At 40.7% G+C, this 16,563-nt stretch overlaps 2 protein-coding genes and 1 pseudogene across 4 annotated transcripts in view; all 3 read right to left on the bottom strand.

The window, feature by feature from the left end:
• nectin3b (nectin cell adhesion molecule 3b) overlaps nt 1–1,345 on the bottom strand; it is a 46,401-nt gene extending 45,056 nt beyond the window's left edge. Inside the window, exon 1 of one of the 3 annotated variants that reach the window (XM_054730616.2) lies at nt 1,156–1,345. In XM_054730616.2, the coding sequence (XP_054586591.2) occupies nt 1,156–1,234 (79 nt within the window). In that variant the 5' untranslated portion in view covers nt 1,235–1,345. The remainder of the gene's footprint in view (nt 1–1,155) is intronic. The other 2 variants (XM_015961015.3, XM_054730615.2) reach the window with 2 other exon arrangements.
• Nucleotides 1,346–5,499: 4,154 nt separating this feature from the next.
• Nucleotides 5,500–6,390, bottom strand: LOC129152425 (odorant receptor 131-2-like; annotated as a pseudogene).
• Nucleotides 6,391–6,888: 498 nt separating this feature from the next.
• Nucleotides 6,889–15,395, bottom strand: ppme1 (protein phosphatase methylesterase 1). The gene is made up of 14 exons (XM_015961014.3): nt 15,125–15,395; nt 14,312–14,405; nt 13,712–13,804; nt 13,557–13,614; nt 11,960–12,011; nt 11,634–11,788; nt 9,982–10,072; nt 9,829–9,894; nt 9,630–9,756; nt 9,417–9,546; nt 9,265–9,309; nt 9,126–9,190; nt 8,961–9,028; nt 6,889–7,207 (listed from the first exon to the last, which is right to left on the bottom strand). Exons 1-14 carry the CDS (start codon nt 15,208–15,210, stop codon nt 7,204–7,206), a joined length of 1,134 nt encoding a protein of 377 aa, XP_015816500.1. The 5' UTR covers nt 15,211–15,395; the 3' UTR covers nt 6,889–7,203.
• Between the last annotated feature and the right edge of the window lie 1,168 nt (nt 15,396–16,563).

Below are 16,563 nucleotides of genomic sequence, written 5' to 3'. Positions count from 1 at the left end.
CATTCAATAAAAAGCATATGTTTGAGGCCCTTGTTGAAATGTGCAGAAAACTTAAACTGAATTTAAACAAGACACCCATCTTTTTTTTTTTTTTACTTAAATTTGTAGATTTAACAACAGGTGAGAAACTAGGGGCTTCTGCAAATAGCATTAATTATCTCAGCAAATATGCAAACTATGCCGGTGAGGGGCTACTGAAGGTTTTGTCACAGAGCACCAGACAAAGGCTTCTTGTCACCACACACTGTACTGATGCTTAATTGTACAAGAGACCCCTACAGCATCAAACAGTGGTTTTGTGCTGTGGTATAAACATACCATTTGTGAGGTTTGGAAGATACTGTGTTGATGCATTACGTGATATGAGACCTTGTAGAATAAAAATTGATTTATAATTTAATTTAAAAATACTGTTTAGTGACTCAGTGTGGTTTAGCAGATGCAATTTGACTATAAAACGCACTAAACATAAATAATAAACTTGTTTTCCGGTTTATAGGACAGTTTTCAGAGGAAATCAGCCTCATCTGTGCCATATTATCATGAATGGTTTGATACGGTGGGAATGATAAAAGAGCAGATTTGAGTTGGAACCCAATGGAAACGTTATTGGTTTGGAGTTTTTACTGAGGCAGCAGCTGAGTTCTAGGCAGAAAGTTGTGCTCCTGGGTGGGGTAAGTTAACAGCCTCTTTGATTAAACCCTAATGAGCTCTGGCAGCAGCACAGGCACATGGTGGCTGACCCCGATCCCGACGCGGGGGGAGGCGAACCCAACTTCTAAAACACTTCGGTGAGAGCAGGTGGCATCTAAGCATCGTGTAACTTAAAAACAAAGTTTTGTGATGCTAATGTGGCTGCCTGGTAATGAGACAATGACATTAACAGAGTGGAGGTACATATTGAATCTCGTTGGGTCGCACCATCAAGGTAGTGGGACTAGTTAACACTTCTACCCAAATACAAAAAAAAAAAAATAATAATAACTTGATAAAGTCTGTAGACGATAACCGTTACACTAGCTAAAATTATAACTTCACAAGGCGCACGCGACGTAAGCCAACTCCCGTGAGACGTGTCTGTCAGTCAGCTCCTTCACAAAACTTCTGTGGAAAGGATGGAGCGACCTAAACTATCACACAAAATACAAAACTCACCTGAAATAATGCACAATACGTGATATATCGCAACCCTGCCCTTCTGTCCGAGGTATCCCCGCTGAGAAAAGGGTAACATTTTTCATGAGAAGCGCAGTCTCCTGCTTCGTGCCCAGAGCGTAGGCTGCATGCCAGTTTGAACGGTGCTGAATAGTGGGAGCTCCTCAGCAACAACTCCGGACTGCATGTGGACTGTACCATCTACACCGCAACGGGCAGGGGTGTCTGGAGCACACCTGACTGGGATATGAACGGACCCTGGCCGAGGCTCCACAGCGTCCCTCCCCCCTTAAGGAAGGATCCATTAGCGTACACATTACGTCATCTCTGTTGATAACTCCACATATATTGATTCATTAGATCACTTTTTGCTTTACTGCCGTCGCCGCTTTCTTTGTAGAAAAAGGGACACATTTTAGAGCTGCAAGTGCACGGATTCGACATTTTTAAATGTCTGTTTATTATCGACGCTGAGCTTATAAAACCTATAAAATGCAGTGGAAAGTGTTTAGTTATTTTGACATATTTGATTTAATTTATACATTGAGAGCTTGTTCTGCTACTATAATGGTTGACCCAGTTACTCTGTGTTGATCTAAATGATAGTCACTTTTAAATGTGTGGAACAAACGTGAAAATATATTCAGAACCTGAATCTAATGATCAGGATATTTGATGAAGAAAATGCCAACAAGACAGATTTCATTTAATTTCACGAGATCAGAATTGATCAGCCTTCAGCATGATCGGACAGTCTGAAACTCTAGAATTTTCCTTTGTTTTAATTAATGCACCACTGTTGAGCACTAAAAAAGCATTCAACATTTTGCCAGTCTGTGAACTCACCATTATTTCTTTTTGGGCTTTTCCATCAGAGATCACCACAGCCAGTCATCTGTCTCCATTTAGTCATCTTCTCCTCCACCCTCTCACCAATTAACTGTATGTCCACTTTAACAGCATCCTTAAATCAATGATTTGGTCTTCCTCACACAAAGGATCCCGGGTTCCAGCACCATTTGTTATTGGTCTGTAGAAAGCTCCTTTCTTGTCTGGATCATCTCCAGCTCTCCGGCCTTACTTTCCTGGTTCTTTACATCTAGGGGAGGAACACCCGTAACACTCTGTTCCCTGTTTCCGATGCAGTCCCAAAATTGCCATTAGTCTGTAGGTTGGTTTTAAATTTGTTTATATGAATTTGAAAAAGCATAAAAAATGGTACAAACAAGAAAATGTGACGCCCATGTGACAATGATCATCACTCAGAAGGGCCCAGAATCTCCTCCTGCATTAGTTATTATCCTTAGTTTGGCCCTCCTCATTTGGTGGCATGGCACATTTCTATTGGTCAGTGCACTGAAATGTGTAGAGATCTATGTGTGTCACAAATCTCATTTTACATGATCAAGATGTGAAAATCACGGGTGTTGCTGCATCTAGTCTGATTATGTAAAGAACAAACACTCAAATAAATGATCCTACAGCCTCTCACCAGATGGCTTCAACCTTTGCATCCATCTACCTCAGTAATCATTTTCTCTCCTCTGTTTTGGGGATAAACTCAGAAAAGTCAAACTGAGGTGCAAACTGAGGTGGTTTTGACATGTTCAGACTCTGGAAACAGTTTGCACCTTGGTTTGACTTTTCTGAGTTTATCCCCAAAACATCTAAAAAAATTGACTCATTCCTGATCCCGTCCAACTTCATGATTCTTAAAGAGACACCATCTCTGAACCATGCAGGCAAAAAGGCTTCTCTCATTACCTACACCTTTCCTCTCATTAATGTAAAAAATCATTTTATCACATCTGATACTTTTATCCACCCTTTCCAACCTGCATGCTCATGCTTTCTCACCATTACCCACTCACCATTACTAAGTGCCAAATCCTGCTATAGCAAAAACACTTCATCCATGTGGGATTTTCAAGCTAACCAAAAACATTTTTAAGAAAAGAAGTTCCTGTAATTGAAGCTTTTTTGGAATAAATAGAATCAGATAAAATGGATGTAAGCAGATTAGATCTTTAGTAAATCATATCTGACTCTCTAAACCAGAATCAATGCATAATCAAAACTTTAAACCATTCTTTTCTGCTTTTGGATGTGTGTTTCTGATCAAAATCCAGCATCTTCACATCTCACCGTGCTTCCTGAATGTTAGGCACATACGTCACTCATGATACGATTTTTAAAATGTATTTGAATCATAATCCACTAAAGCACATTGTTTCCACAGCATGATGGGACCTCCACCGTGTTTTACTGTTGGTGAATAATTAGAATATTAATACATTGTTATTACCTCCATTTATGATTATTCTGTATTAACTAAAACACTTACCCATGATGGCAAGGTTTCCCAATTAGCATTCAAAGACTTATTGTGACATTTTAAATGAGCAACTCATGATGTTTAAACTTAAACAAATGCCACGTTAATTGAACTTTGGTACTTATTTATAATCACATAAAACATGAGTTAGTAGTTTGTTTTACCCATACTTACTGTATCCATCTGGGTGTTTTAAACAGAGGCAAATGTAGCTGAAGTTGCTATAATTCAGTCTCTGCGTGTAAATGCATGCGAGACGGCAGACAACCTGTTTTAGGGAACAGAAACCTAACCAGGTCAGTGCTTTCACTTAAATCACACTGTTAAGAGTTACTTTCCAACCATTTCATTCACCTGAAACTCACACTGCTTCACCATTAGCGCTGAGGCATGTGTGGACCGTAGAATCTGTAATAAAACCCTTCATGACTGTTTCAACAGACTCCTCATATAGAGTGGTGGAATAATTCTACTGAATAAACTGTTTCTTTCGTGTGATCTTATTATTTCCTCCCACATGGGCAGCTTACTTGCACATTTGAAGCCTCATTTCTGGCTGTTCAGCTACAGAGAAGTTAAGAACTTGCACAATCAGCAGACACTGACAAATGTCGTGTAAGCACCTGGATTTTTACACAGAAGAATTGTGAACAGAAGTCAAGAATGGATTATAAAGTGTGCTTCCTGAGCAACATACCAGAAAGAGACCATGCTTTCTGGGTTTCTGTGCCACCCTTTGTTTGTGCTTCAGGCTTTTTTAAAGTGCACATCTTGTTTATACAGATGGACCTCACAACACACTGAAGATCCACTGTCTTGGTCGGAGATCTGAAGGGTTTTGTTATTATCGCATCAACCTTTTCGCTCCTGCTCTTATTCTCAACTCAAGCAGCTTTGGTCACCAGGTACTTTCTCACTCTGGAATGTTTTTCAACCTTTCAAGTACTCTTTCACAGAGACCAGAGAGGTATTGAGAGGGCTTTAGGATTGTGGCGGAGTAAAGATCGCTTAAATTAACCCAGCTCCTGCTCAGATGCTTCCTTTATTCAGCTGGCATGCACCTGCCTGCATGTTTACCAACCTAAATTACCTTGCACAGATTAAACCCTCTTTTTCCTGCACATTTCTTCATGCACGTTATAAAAGAAGATGAGAATAATCTTGATGATATTCTTTGTTCCTATTGCACAATAACGGTCACATGTTTACAAAACCAATGTAGGAACAGGAGAGTCAGCTTGTGCTGCAGAACAGTTTATAATCAAAAGGTGACATCTGCTGGGTGAAATGTTGAACTATCAACACAGACAGGGATTATTAATCTTAATATTATTATTATTCATCAATAACATTTTTACTAAGGTTATTGTGTCAATTTTTGATTAATTTATGATCACACCAATGGATGATTCATATGATGATAATAATAATAATAATAATAGTAAACTATAACAACAACAATAATAACAATGACAATAATAATAAACCTGACAAATAAAAAGTGGGCATGTTGTATAAACAACAACAAATGTGACCACACTTTTAGGTTTTTCTGTTATTTAGTTTATTTTTATTCACGTTAAACAATAAAGCAATTATAAAGAGACTTAAATGAGTTTCCAGCTTTGTTGCATTAAACTGTTTTATTCTATTTAAAATGTTGCCACAACTTTACATTTTTATTCAACAAATGTGTCGTTGGTGTTTTTTACAGTGTTTTACACAATGTTTTATGTTTTAATTATAAAATAAAAGTATAAATGAAACAAATAAAAATAATATGTTAACATTTCATAATAATGTAAGCCTGTTTATAGTCATTTCTAATTTTGTACTAAGGAGTTATTGTAACATATGTCAACAAAATATTGTGAATAAACTTCACGTAATTTTATTTCAGAAACATATAATCAGTATTGAAATATAGAGTCATTATTGAAACTGCAGTGTTGTTAGTAAATTAAACAACTAACAAGTTTATTTACTCATGTGGACATAAAAAAAGTTAAGAGCAATTGAAGACACTTTTTTCTGGTAAACCTTTTATGCGCACGCACACACACACACACACACACACACACACACACACACACACACACGGATTTAATTAAGGCTGGGGATTTAGACTGAGAGTACCTCTGAAGCCGAAGGTGAAATAGTACTGGAAAACACGCACCAACGACTGATCTTTTAGGCCATATATGAGCAGGCTCGAGCACTTAGGGAGAACAATCAGACCTAAAAAAAGAATGTACTCAACCTAAATAGTAATGGCAGGATTTAAATGCAACAGTTCACTGGAGTTAATCATGTTAAACAGAGTAGAGGTACAAGAACAACTGAAATATGTGCAACAGCACGATCTTATATGCATTTTCAGCCTTGTGAGCAAAAGAGGCGGAGGATTTCACTGAAACCATAACTGCACCATAGGTGTAAATGATAATGACGCTCACTAAAACAAAGTTAACTATAGGGAAAGTCCTATTCAACGTCATATAAACCTGCAGCCAAAACACAGTGTTAGTGCTGCAGAAGCCTTGAGTGGTGAGGTCTGCATTGTTAAGCCTGATAAACAGAAAGAGCTGCGTGAAGGACTCTAAAGAGGCTATAGACCACATGGCAAAGATGGCTGCACCGGTCGTCTTGGGTGTTGCAATGGTGGCGTGTCTGAGTGGAAAACAAATGGCCACGTATCTCTCCACAGACATTACAGCCAGGTTGATGGGCGACAGCTTCCCCGTGATGGCTGTAAGGTGAGTGATCACAACACAAACCCAGGTGGTCATTCTGATCCTGGTCAGAGCAAACAGGTACAGCAGCATCATCAGCAGGAGCTGAAGGGAGTCGGTAAGGAGCAAATGCCCGAACAGGAGGTAGACTGATTTCAGTGCTGATGTTTAAGGCAGATATTTGATAAACCTAAATGATCCAACTACCTTTAGGAAATATTGTTTGTTGACTCTAATCACAAAATAATCTCAAAAGCTTTGACTCTGTAGAGGACGGTCATTATGATTCATTAATAATTCACCAGTTTATATGCACTTGCAACATATTTCTCATCTTGGCCCATTGAGGGATAATTAAAACTGCTTTTTGTTCCATGAAATTCATCATCTGTTCCAAAAGTTCTGAGGCTGCAAACAAATAATTTCTCTCCTGTACTGGAAGCATTTTAAAATAAAGTAATACAAGCAATAATTAGGACAACTGAAGTAGAAATTAACAACATTTCATGTTATTTCAAAATAACTTAAGAACAAAACAATTCTATATTTGCTTGAACAAAAAACAAAAAAAAAAAAAAAAAACTGAAAATAAAAATCTTTTGAAGCAAAACTACACAACCCTAACAAATCTGATTTCTCGGGGCACACAAGCAGAAACACAGGGCGTCGTTGGCTGCATTCATCTTTAATCTTCTTCATCAGTTTGAATTCAAACATTGCAAACACACATGAACAATAATGCAGTCCCTCTAAAATAAACCATTTAACAAGGAGATCATTAAATAATAACAATAATGATAATACAGCTGATGTCCAGGAAACGAACAATCAAAGTCTGACGTTTTCAAATAAAAATAAGGCAAAGCTGAAAGGCAAAAATATCTACAGAACAAAAGTAACAATTATTTATTTTGCTGTTGACATTGACATTCAGTGATGATGAAACTTGTCTTCAATTGCTGCTGGGATCTGGACAGGAAGTTAGCTGCAGAAAAACAAAACAAGACAAAAAAAAAAATTAGTCACAATAAAAACAAACCAATAATGGTTTAATACCACAGAAAACAAGTGTGACACAAGGTAACGCTTCCTTTTACAGTCTCCTAATTACTAAGTACTTACATGGTAATTACATAGTAAGTTAAAGTGTATTATTGTGTAATTAAAGTGTATAAATGTAATAAAGTGTGTAAAAGCAGTATTTACTGGGAATAATTAATAAAATAAAAACTAGATTTGAACCTGAGTTACATGGTAATAACTGTTTAGGAACTCAGAAACAATAATACACTGTAACTTACTATGTAATTACCATTATAGTACTTAGTAATTAGGGGACTGTAAAAGGAAGCATTACCTGACACAAGTATTATAGTTCTTTTGGAAATGGATAATTTTACACTAGAATTTGAAGTGCACGATTGTGAAATTATAGAAGTAATTTAATAGAATAGTTGTTTGCTTCCCAAAGTCAGAGACTCTCTTGGTCAGCTTGCTTCTCACACCAAACCTTCCGTCAGGAATCTTGGCGTGACCTTTGACCCAGCTCTCACCCTGGATTCTCATGTCAGTTCTCTTGTTCGCTCTTCCTTCTTCCATCTCAGGAACATTGCTAAGCTGAGTCCCATTCTGTCCCGCTCTGAACTTGAGACTGTTATCCACACCTTCAACTCCTCACGCTTAGACTACTGTAACTCTCTTTTCACGTGTCTGAGCAGAACCTCCCTGAACCGTCTACAGGTGGTTCAGAATGCCTGTGCTCGGCTTCTGACCAAGTCCTCCAAACACACCCACATCACCCCGCTTCTCCTCCAGCTTCACTGGCTGCCAGTGAACTTCAGGGTTCATTTCAAGATCCTGGTTCTGGTCTATAGGGCCTTACATGGACAAGCACCATCTTACACTGGTGATCTTCTTAGTCCCTACACCCCCAGCAGGTCCCTGAGGTCCAGTGATCAAAGCCTACTGGTTGTGCAGCACCAGGCTAAAGACCAAAGATCATTTGCTGCTGTGGCCCCCAGACTCTGGAACTCTCTCCCCCTGAGCCTGAGATCAGTGGACTCAGTGGTCTCCTTTAAAAAGCAGCTGAAGACTCACTTGTTCAAGCTGGTTTTGGTGTGACCTTCATCACCCTCTCCTTGTTCTGCTCTCCCCACCTATTCCACCTTCCTCAGGATCCACTGATTTCCCTCTTTCGTATTCACTCCCTCTCTTTACACTTTGAATCACAATTGTCTATTTTTGCTCATTTTGAATATATTTTTAATCATTTTCCAAATTCTTTTTAAATTTTTTACATTTTTTGTTTTTGTGAAGCACCTCATGATTTTTATCTTGAGAGGTGTTACAGAAAAGATCTTTTCTTCTTCTTCTTCTAATGAGGTTTATTCAAAAAATGCATGTTTGTAAAATAAACCCATGAAATTAATGTTAAAACTAATCAGGTTTCAAATCAAAACTATACAAAGAAAGAATCAGAATCTATGAAAATAACCAGTTCAAGACAATTTTCATTTTATACATTTTCCTACAATAAACTAGTTCCCATTCTCCCTGGACCCAACAGCATAAGAGCGGATTGATCCAGATGGATTCGCTACGATAGACAAAACAGATCCATTAAACCCAGAACCACCTAACCCAAGTGAGGTAATGATTCCCCACAGATACAAAGCTATCCCTCTGAGCTGTTTTGCGTTATCTGTGATGGGTTTTGTGTTGATTTTTGTTTCACTTACCACAGAAATCCTTCCTTAAACTCGGTGAATTTGTGCCGGACCATAAATGTTGCGAGAGCATCTGCTACCTAACAGAAAACACCAGAGAAATTAAACAGCTGAAGACTCTGTGGGTCAAACAGAACCCCTTCCTTTGGTTTATCGGTGCAGGTGAAGGACTCTTACTTTATCAGGTGCGTCCTCGTGGACAGCATGTCCACACTGAGGTAGGACCTGCATCTGAAACTTCCCTGTGGACAAAGGGTGCAGCTGTCAATGAGACAAACACATTCTACAACACACTGATATAATGCAGCACATTTACCTTGCATCTGTCCAATTGTAAGGTCTTTGTCCAGCCGGTCCACTCCTGGACAAAGGAACAAGTCAGGAGTGAAACTGTGGTAAAATTCTCCCTGAACCACCTTTCAGAACATCAGGTAAAAAAAAAATCTGAGTGGTAGACGAAGAACAAACCTGCAAGCAGAAGCAGCTTTGGCACAGAGCAGGAGAGGAAGAGTGCTGACAGACCTCTAAACCAGCCCTCCCAATACTTTTCCGTCTTTGACAGCTCCACTCGCCAAGTGAAGACGCTTTCCTTTTTGACCTGGAAGTAGAACTCGGCCTGTTTCAGTGGGTTTCTACAAGGAAAAGGTCACATCAGAGAGGAAAAGCAGTCACAAACTGAACCTGGTGTTCATCTTCCTTCATTCTTTTCTTGTTTGATTCCTCCTCTGCTTCTTCATCCTCCTCTTCCTCGATGATGCCTTCACCCAGGCTGTTGGTAACACTTGGGCTGCTGATGGACTCCTCACATCTGTGATTAGAAGAAGAGAAACGGGTGAATATACTTGATCAGAATCTAAACGTACAAAAAACAAGAACCTACTTCTTCACTTGTCCTCCCATCGACACCCGAGCTGACTCCAGGTTTCTAATCTGGCCACTTTTCACACTAAAACAAAAGATAACGTTAGCCAACATCAACATTCGACACCTGCAGGGGGAAATGATGCAGCTCTCTCGAAGATCAAACGTGTACCTCCACTCAATGGCATTCTCCAGAGACTTAAACGTCTTTGGCCGACTTCTGAGGAAATTTTGCATGCTGTTCAAAGCATCCATGGCAGTACCTAGAGAAGAAAAACTCTTTCACTGATGACCTCATTATTAGATCTTTAGTTTCATTTTGGCTTCTATATTACATCCTTTAGACTCCAACACAGGCCCATCTCCCCCCTTCAAACTCCCTTTCAGAATCTAGGGCGCTGGTGGCTCTTGGTAAGGGCTGGGTGACTGGGTGTGCACTGGCTCCCTTCCAGCAGATGCTTGGTGGAGTCTGGTGCTTCCTGGCCTGGTTGGGTTCCTGCCGGGTGGCGAGGTGCCCTGGAGTCTCGGGTCTCTGGGTCCATATTCCAGTCTGCTCAGGGGGAGCCGGCTGCAGGTGGGGTCTGTGGGATTGTCACTGCAGCCCCCTGAGGTTTCTGTACTGTAGCTGCTGGTTAGCTCCTTTGGTCGACGGTCCCTTTGTTGGGGGAGGACTGTGGTCCTTCCTGTGGTGATCATCATGGGGTCCCTGTCCTCTTGGGAGGTCCTGGGTGACCTTTGGGCCATTCCCATCTGTACCTGGTCGGCCCGGCATGTGGCATGTGGTCTTGCTTACATATCTTGGTGGCCTGCCTTTTTTCAGGGTGCAATGAGACTGTTTTTCAGCCCTCTTTCTGAGGTGGTCTGCTTCAGGCTGACCAGGGCCAACACACCCATGGCTGACAGCAAATTCACACCTTCCATTAGAGCAAGCCTCTGATTGGTCGGTAGAATCAGCCCACATGGGCTTAAGGCATGCTCAATTCATTATCATACATTATCATGCTGATTGCCTAGAAGCTGAAAATGTCTGACTGCATTCCTTGTATAACACTTAGCAAGGATGTGTGGAATCAACCGAGCCTGGCTGGGGCCGACTGGAGCTATCCGGGCTGGGCTAACCAGGTACAGATGGGAATGGCCCATAGTTCTTATCATTCCCCATGGTCTGCTTCAGGGCCTGGGAGGGACGGGCCTGGGGTCCTCCACACCCGTAGTAAATAATGTCAGGGAGAAACCACAGAACCGCGTACACACACTTAACAAGTCTGTGGCTGCCACTTATGATATTTTAGTATTTATCAGGAACACTAAACGTGCATTTGTTGGTCGATGGTAGGGCTGGGCAATTTATCGATATTTAAAAAAATATCGATTTAATTTCAAGCAAGAAACGAGATGACTTTATCGATAAAACTAGTCAAGCTGCAAGCATAGCGGCTAGCGATTAGCTTGGGCACTCGGGTCAATGTTTGATGAGAATCAATACATTTAGTTTGCTGTACATCATTATAGACAGCTTGAAGGCAGTTAACTTATTAATATGTTACAGGAGGGAAAATATTGAGATATAAATCGTTTATCGGAATTCAGCTAAACGATATTGAGATATAAGTTTTGGCCCATATCGCCCAGCCCTAGTCGATGCCGTGGTTTTTGTTTTCTTTTCTCTCTTGGGCAATTGTTCTAAGGGCACCCAGACACCAATTCTGAATGCACTGCCAGACAGCATGGGGGGGGGGGGGGGCTCCTAAAACTATGTGAAGGTAAATCTTTGTGAGCTTTGCTCTGATATGATGCAACAAAGAAAAAAGCACGAGAGTTTACCTTCTACAACATCGATGACACACAGCCCAAGCAGGGACGGCACTAGATTGGCACTGGCTGTATGAACTGCAATGGCCCCGCCCATACTGTGGCCAATTATCAAGATGGGAGGTGGGCTCTCTCCATAGAGTGCCTCCACCACTTTACCAACATCTCTTTTGGAAAACACATGAACAGCCGGTTAGCCTTGTTATATTTACTGAATCTCTCTTTTCAGTTAAGATATTAACCAACGACAAACAACTTATTTTAAACTAGCCTGAAAATGAAACGCAGAAACCTGCAGAATGTGTTTAAACTCTACAAGTCAGTGGACAAGAACTTACTTTGCCATTGTGTCTGCAGAAAGATCCTCAGGATTTTTAACTTTGGTGTCTCCTGCAAAGAAAAAGGCACATTAACATAATAAACCACTTCAATTAAAACCTCCAGTTCAACGCTTCCAGGACCTGCAGCTCAGTAAAATGCCACACCCACAGCCACACCCATCTGTTATCTGATAGGTTGGGTACATTTATGATTGACAAGACATGGACCAGTCAACTGAGGGGCAGAAACATTCGGCCAAACTTCGTACTTGCAAGCTGAAAGTCACACAAAGTTAAGGGAACTTAAGCCTAGTTTATGCTTCTGCGTCTGTGTGGAGACATGCAACGCTATTATCGACGTAATCGAGCCCACTTTTCTAAACATCTGTCGAACGAGACGTAGAATGCAAGCTTGTGATTGGTCAGGACGCTGCTTTCGTCAACAGCACTGCCATTGCACCTTCAAAAGCATAAAGACAGCCGAAGATAGTAGCAGCTTAAAGAATACCTCAAGGAAAAACTCTATATGAACGTCTTATTCACCTGTGACTGGAGGGGTAAAAAGATATGCAGCAAGCGTTTTATTCGTGGATGGAAATGACGGGAACTGTGGTTTTAGAGATTAAGTGTAAGCGCATGAAGAGGTGGAGGAGAATGAGGGACACATTTTTCCATGTTAAAAAGTCTCTGAAATACAAAAAACACAACAAAAACACAATAGTAAATGTGCCATCTTTAACCAGATACAAAACAGGATACCTCAGAACAGCGCTACGCCCTTCGTTGTCCTGGTGAGGAATTGCTTTACAACACTCCCAAAGAGACGGAGAAGTCCGAGAGCAAAACGTCTCTGTCAATGCGTGTGTGTCTCTCACTTGTGGAGCTGATGCAGAAGCACAAACTACTCTTTAGGTTTCAAGTGAAGGGGTTTGAAGAAAAAGATGGCAAGCTGTGGCTCCATCTGTCACTCAATCACAGTCTGGATCTTCAGTACATCCTGGAATGTGAGAGCTTCAATAATCTTTTTTTGACAACTTCTTCTTGTCCAACAAGGACGTTAGCAGTAGCTCGGGCTAGCGTTGTTCTGCAGTTAGCATCACCGCGATAAACAGACGTTTAAGTGGGTTGGGGCATGCAGATTTAAAGTGGTGTTTAAGCTTATGACACGATAAACCAACTTGTTTCAGAACAAGCCGTTTCTCTGTGGCCATCGGAACATTACTGGTTTAAACAGGAAAACAGTCAAAGACGGCACAGGCTTTTGGTATTAGACACTCCAAGCTGCCTTTACTCAATAACAGTATAGTAAATTTGGTTTTAAATTCACTTTAAGTGTAAAGATAGTGTGACTCTAGTATTAAACTTAACCAGAAACACTTTAAAATAACTTAACTAGTAGTATGCATCAACTTCCTCGATTAAATAAAGGTCAAATTTTGTATTTTTGAATACATAATCTTTTTTCGTAAACTCAAAATGCACTTATTTTATTTATTATTCATTTTAAGCCTCATATAGATATTTTATTTTAAGAAGTGGCTCGTCTCCCGCCCAAATTCACAACCTGATATCAGTGAAGAAATCACATGGCTCTAACGTGATGACCATTACCTACCATGAGCTCGGAGGTCCATGGCCACCACTCTACAGTTGATCCTGTTGCATATGACAGCCTGTGAAAAAAACATTTATGACAAAAGGTGATCAACAAACATGCTGAAATCTTCATATCAATGTGATGAAAGAGGGACTTTAGAGAGTAACACTCACAGTGAACACAGCCCAGGAAAGTGCAGAGTGGCCTCCACCATGGAGCAAGAACAGGACTGGGCCGTGGGAGCCATTACAGTACAGTCGGAAAATGTTCTGGGTTGTCAAAGAAATAAAAACCAGAGCGACAAATACACATGCAGCTCAAAACAGAATAAACAACTCAGTTTGAAATTCTAGTTTCCCCCCGTCATTGGCTGTAGGCAGTTTGTTTTTATCCATCCACCTCCATTCTTGTCAAGTTCCCTCTGATTTTTAAGGACACACCTCACACTGTGCATAGATGAGTCTGTTTTCTGGCTAATAGCATAAATATCACTTTCTGTTATCTTTGCTGAGCCATGAATGGCTCAAAGACAATTTAAGAAAAGGTGGCTTTATAAAGCAAAGGCTCAAGGGCTTGATTAACAAATTGTGACAAAGCTGTTCAAATATGTTGCTGATCATCAGGAAGCCTGCTGCAAAAGATGACTTAAGTATTTATGAGAAAGTCTCACTGCTTGACAAACAAAAGACACGTCAGATGGCTCAAGATTTTTTGCACAACTGTATTAAGAGTCACTATTAGTCATTCAAACTTAAAACAGAGGCCAAGGATATATCTTTGCCATTTTCATTTTCGACCTCAACATCTTCCATGGTTTCAAAGTACTGACTCCAGGATAAGGGAGTGAAATCTCTCTTCCTCCCAGGTCTGTGGAAAACATAAAACAGAAGCAATTAGGCATTACTTTACTCTTAACAGCACAAATGAGACCATTTTAGCGAAGAAAACACCTCTGGTTTATGTTATAATTAAGTGTAAAATATCACCAGTCCTTTCAACAGACGTACAGGGCACCAATTTTAAAGCATTTTCATCTTGAAACTTTTCACCCAAACCTAGAAAACTACAAATAAATAAATAAATAAATAAATAAAATAAAATAAAAAAAACGGCAAGTTTAGCTTTAGATTTTTTCCTTCCACAAAAACCTGGGAAAGGCAGGGTGTAATATCTAGTTTCCAAATGTAAAACACCGTGGAGTCATGCTGTATGGATAAATATAAACACAAATGTGTTTACTAAAGAACAAACCAGCCAGCTGATGACCCATTCATAAACATAAACAAAAATCATTATCATTAAACTTACCGTTATCTTTTTCCATCCAGATTCACTGAAAGTTACAACAAATACTATCGGACAGGAACAGATGTTTAATATAAATGCAAACAAGCGAAAAGTTTCGTGATTTCAACAAAGATGGACTAAATTCTAAGCCGCAGCTAGCTTACTTAGCCTGGATAATGCTAGCAGATAGGGAGCTAATAATGGGATATTTTTACACTCTGTTGTGACGGTGGTGAAAATAAATATGACGTTAAACAGCTGATACACGTGGGAACAAACGCAACAAGTTGATTACTCACCCCATTTTCATTTTGGAGCTAGACTGCATTCCACCTGCCATAGGAGGTCTGGAGGCTAGCAGGTTCAAATGCAACTGCTTCTCCATGTTGTCAGAACGGCTCGGTCTCTGTCAGGGACTCTTTATTATCAACGCTTCTTTCTGTCGCTGCATATGATTTCCCCCCGACTGTTTTACATACGTTAGTAAGACATTAGATAACTGTGTTAATATAATGCTAACAGCTATCGGTCTTCTGCGTCGCGTTGTCTTCTTTGCCTTTTTCTAGCTCTTAAAGGTAAATATGGAGAAGTCACACATCACTGCCCCCTAGTGACCAAGCAGTATATGACAGGTTTACAGCCTGTGGTGGCATCATCTTTGTCTGTTTCCAGCTCAGAATTAAATTAAAATAAATACTTAAGACATTTTACATGATAAAGAAAAATATTAGAGGGTCTCGTCTCGTCTCGTCTCGTCTTCCTCCGCTTATCCGGGTCCGGGTCGCGGGGGCAGCATCCCAACTAGGGAGCTCCAGGCCGTCCTCTCCCCGGCCTTGTCCACCAGCTCCTCCGGCAGGACCCCAAGGCGTTCCCGGACCAGATTGGAGATGTAACCTCTCCAACGTGTCCTGGGTCGACCCGGGGGCCTTCTGCCGGCAGGACATGCCCGAAACACCTCCCCGGGGAGGCGTCCAGGAGGCATCCTGACCAGATGCCCAAACCACCTCAACTGGCTCCTTTCGATCCGGAGGAGCAGCGGTTCTACTCCGAGTCCCTCCCTAATGTCCGAGCTCCTCACCCTATCTCTAAGGCTGAGCCCGGCCACCCTACGGAGGAAACTCATTTCGGCCGCTTGTATCCGCGATCTCATTCTTTCGGTCGTGGGGAAGAGGGAGCTGAGCCAGAAAGCCAGGCTCTCGATTTACCGGTCGATCTACGTCCCAATCCTCACCTATGGTCATGAGCTTTGGGTATTAGAGGGTTTAAACATAAAAAATAGTATAATATGTGTGTTTCATAGTGCTAAATAAAATATTTATTTTATTTTATTTATTTATAAGAAACTTATTGGGCTGCATGGTGGTGCAGTTTGTAGCACTGTTGCCCCTTTTCAAGAAGTTAGCACGTTTGACTTCCAGCTGCAGCCTTCCTGCATGGAGTTAGCATGTTCTTCTCATCCATGCAGGGATATTCTTCAGGTAATTTTCCCCGTGTGAGTGAGTGTGTGACTTGTTTGCTTCTGTGTGTCTCTGTGATGGACTGCAGACCTGTCCAGGGTGTCCCCTGCCTCTTGCCTGGTGATTGCTGGGGTTAGACATCAGCACCTCACAACTCTGGTGAGGAGTGTCAGTATTAGAATTAAAAAAAATGCTGCTTGATTGTATTTTTATTCCAGAGATCAGTCTGATAACTGTATTATGTGTAATGGGCAGAAAAGCAAAAAAGGCCTAAAATTGGT

Source organism: Nothobranchius furzeri, chromosome 10 (genome assembly GCF_043380555.1).
Source record: "Nothobranchius furzeri strain GRZ-AD chromosome 10, NfurGRZ-RIMD1, whole genome shotgun sequence".
Classification (NCBI taxonomy): Eukaryota; Metazoa; Chordata; class Actinopteri; order Cyprinodontiformes; family Nothobranchiidae; genus Nothobranchius; species Nothobranchius furzeri.
This window is presented reverse-complemented; position numbering and strand designations above follow the sequence as displayed.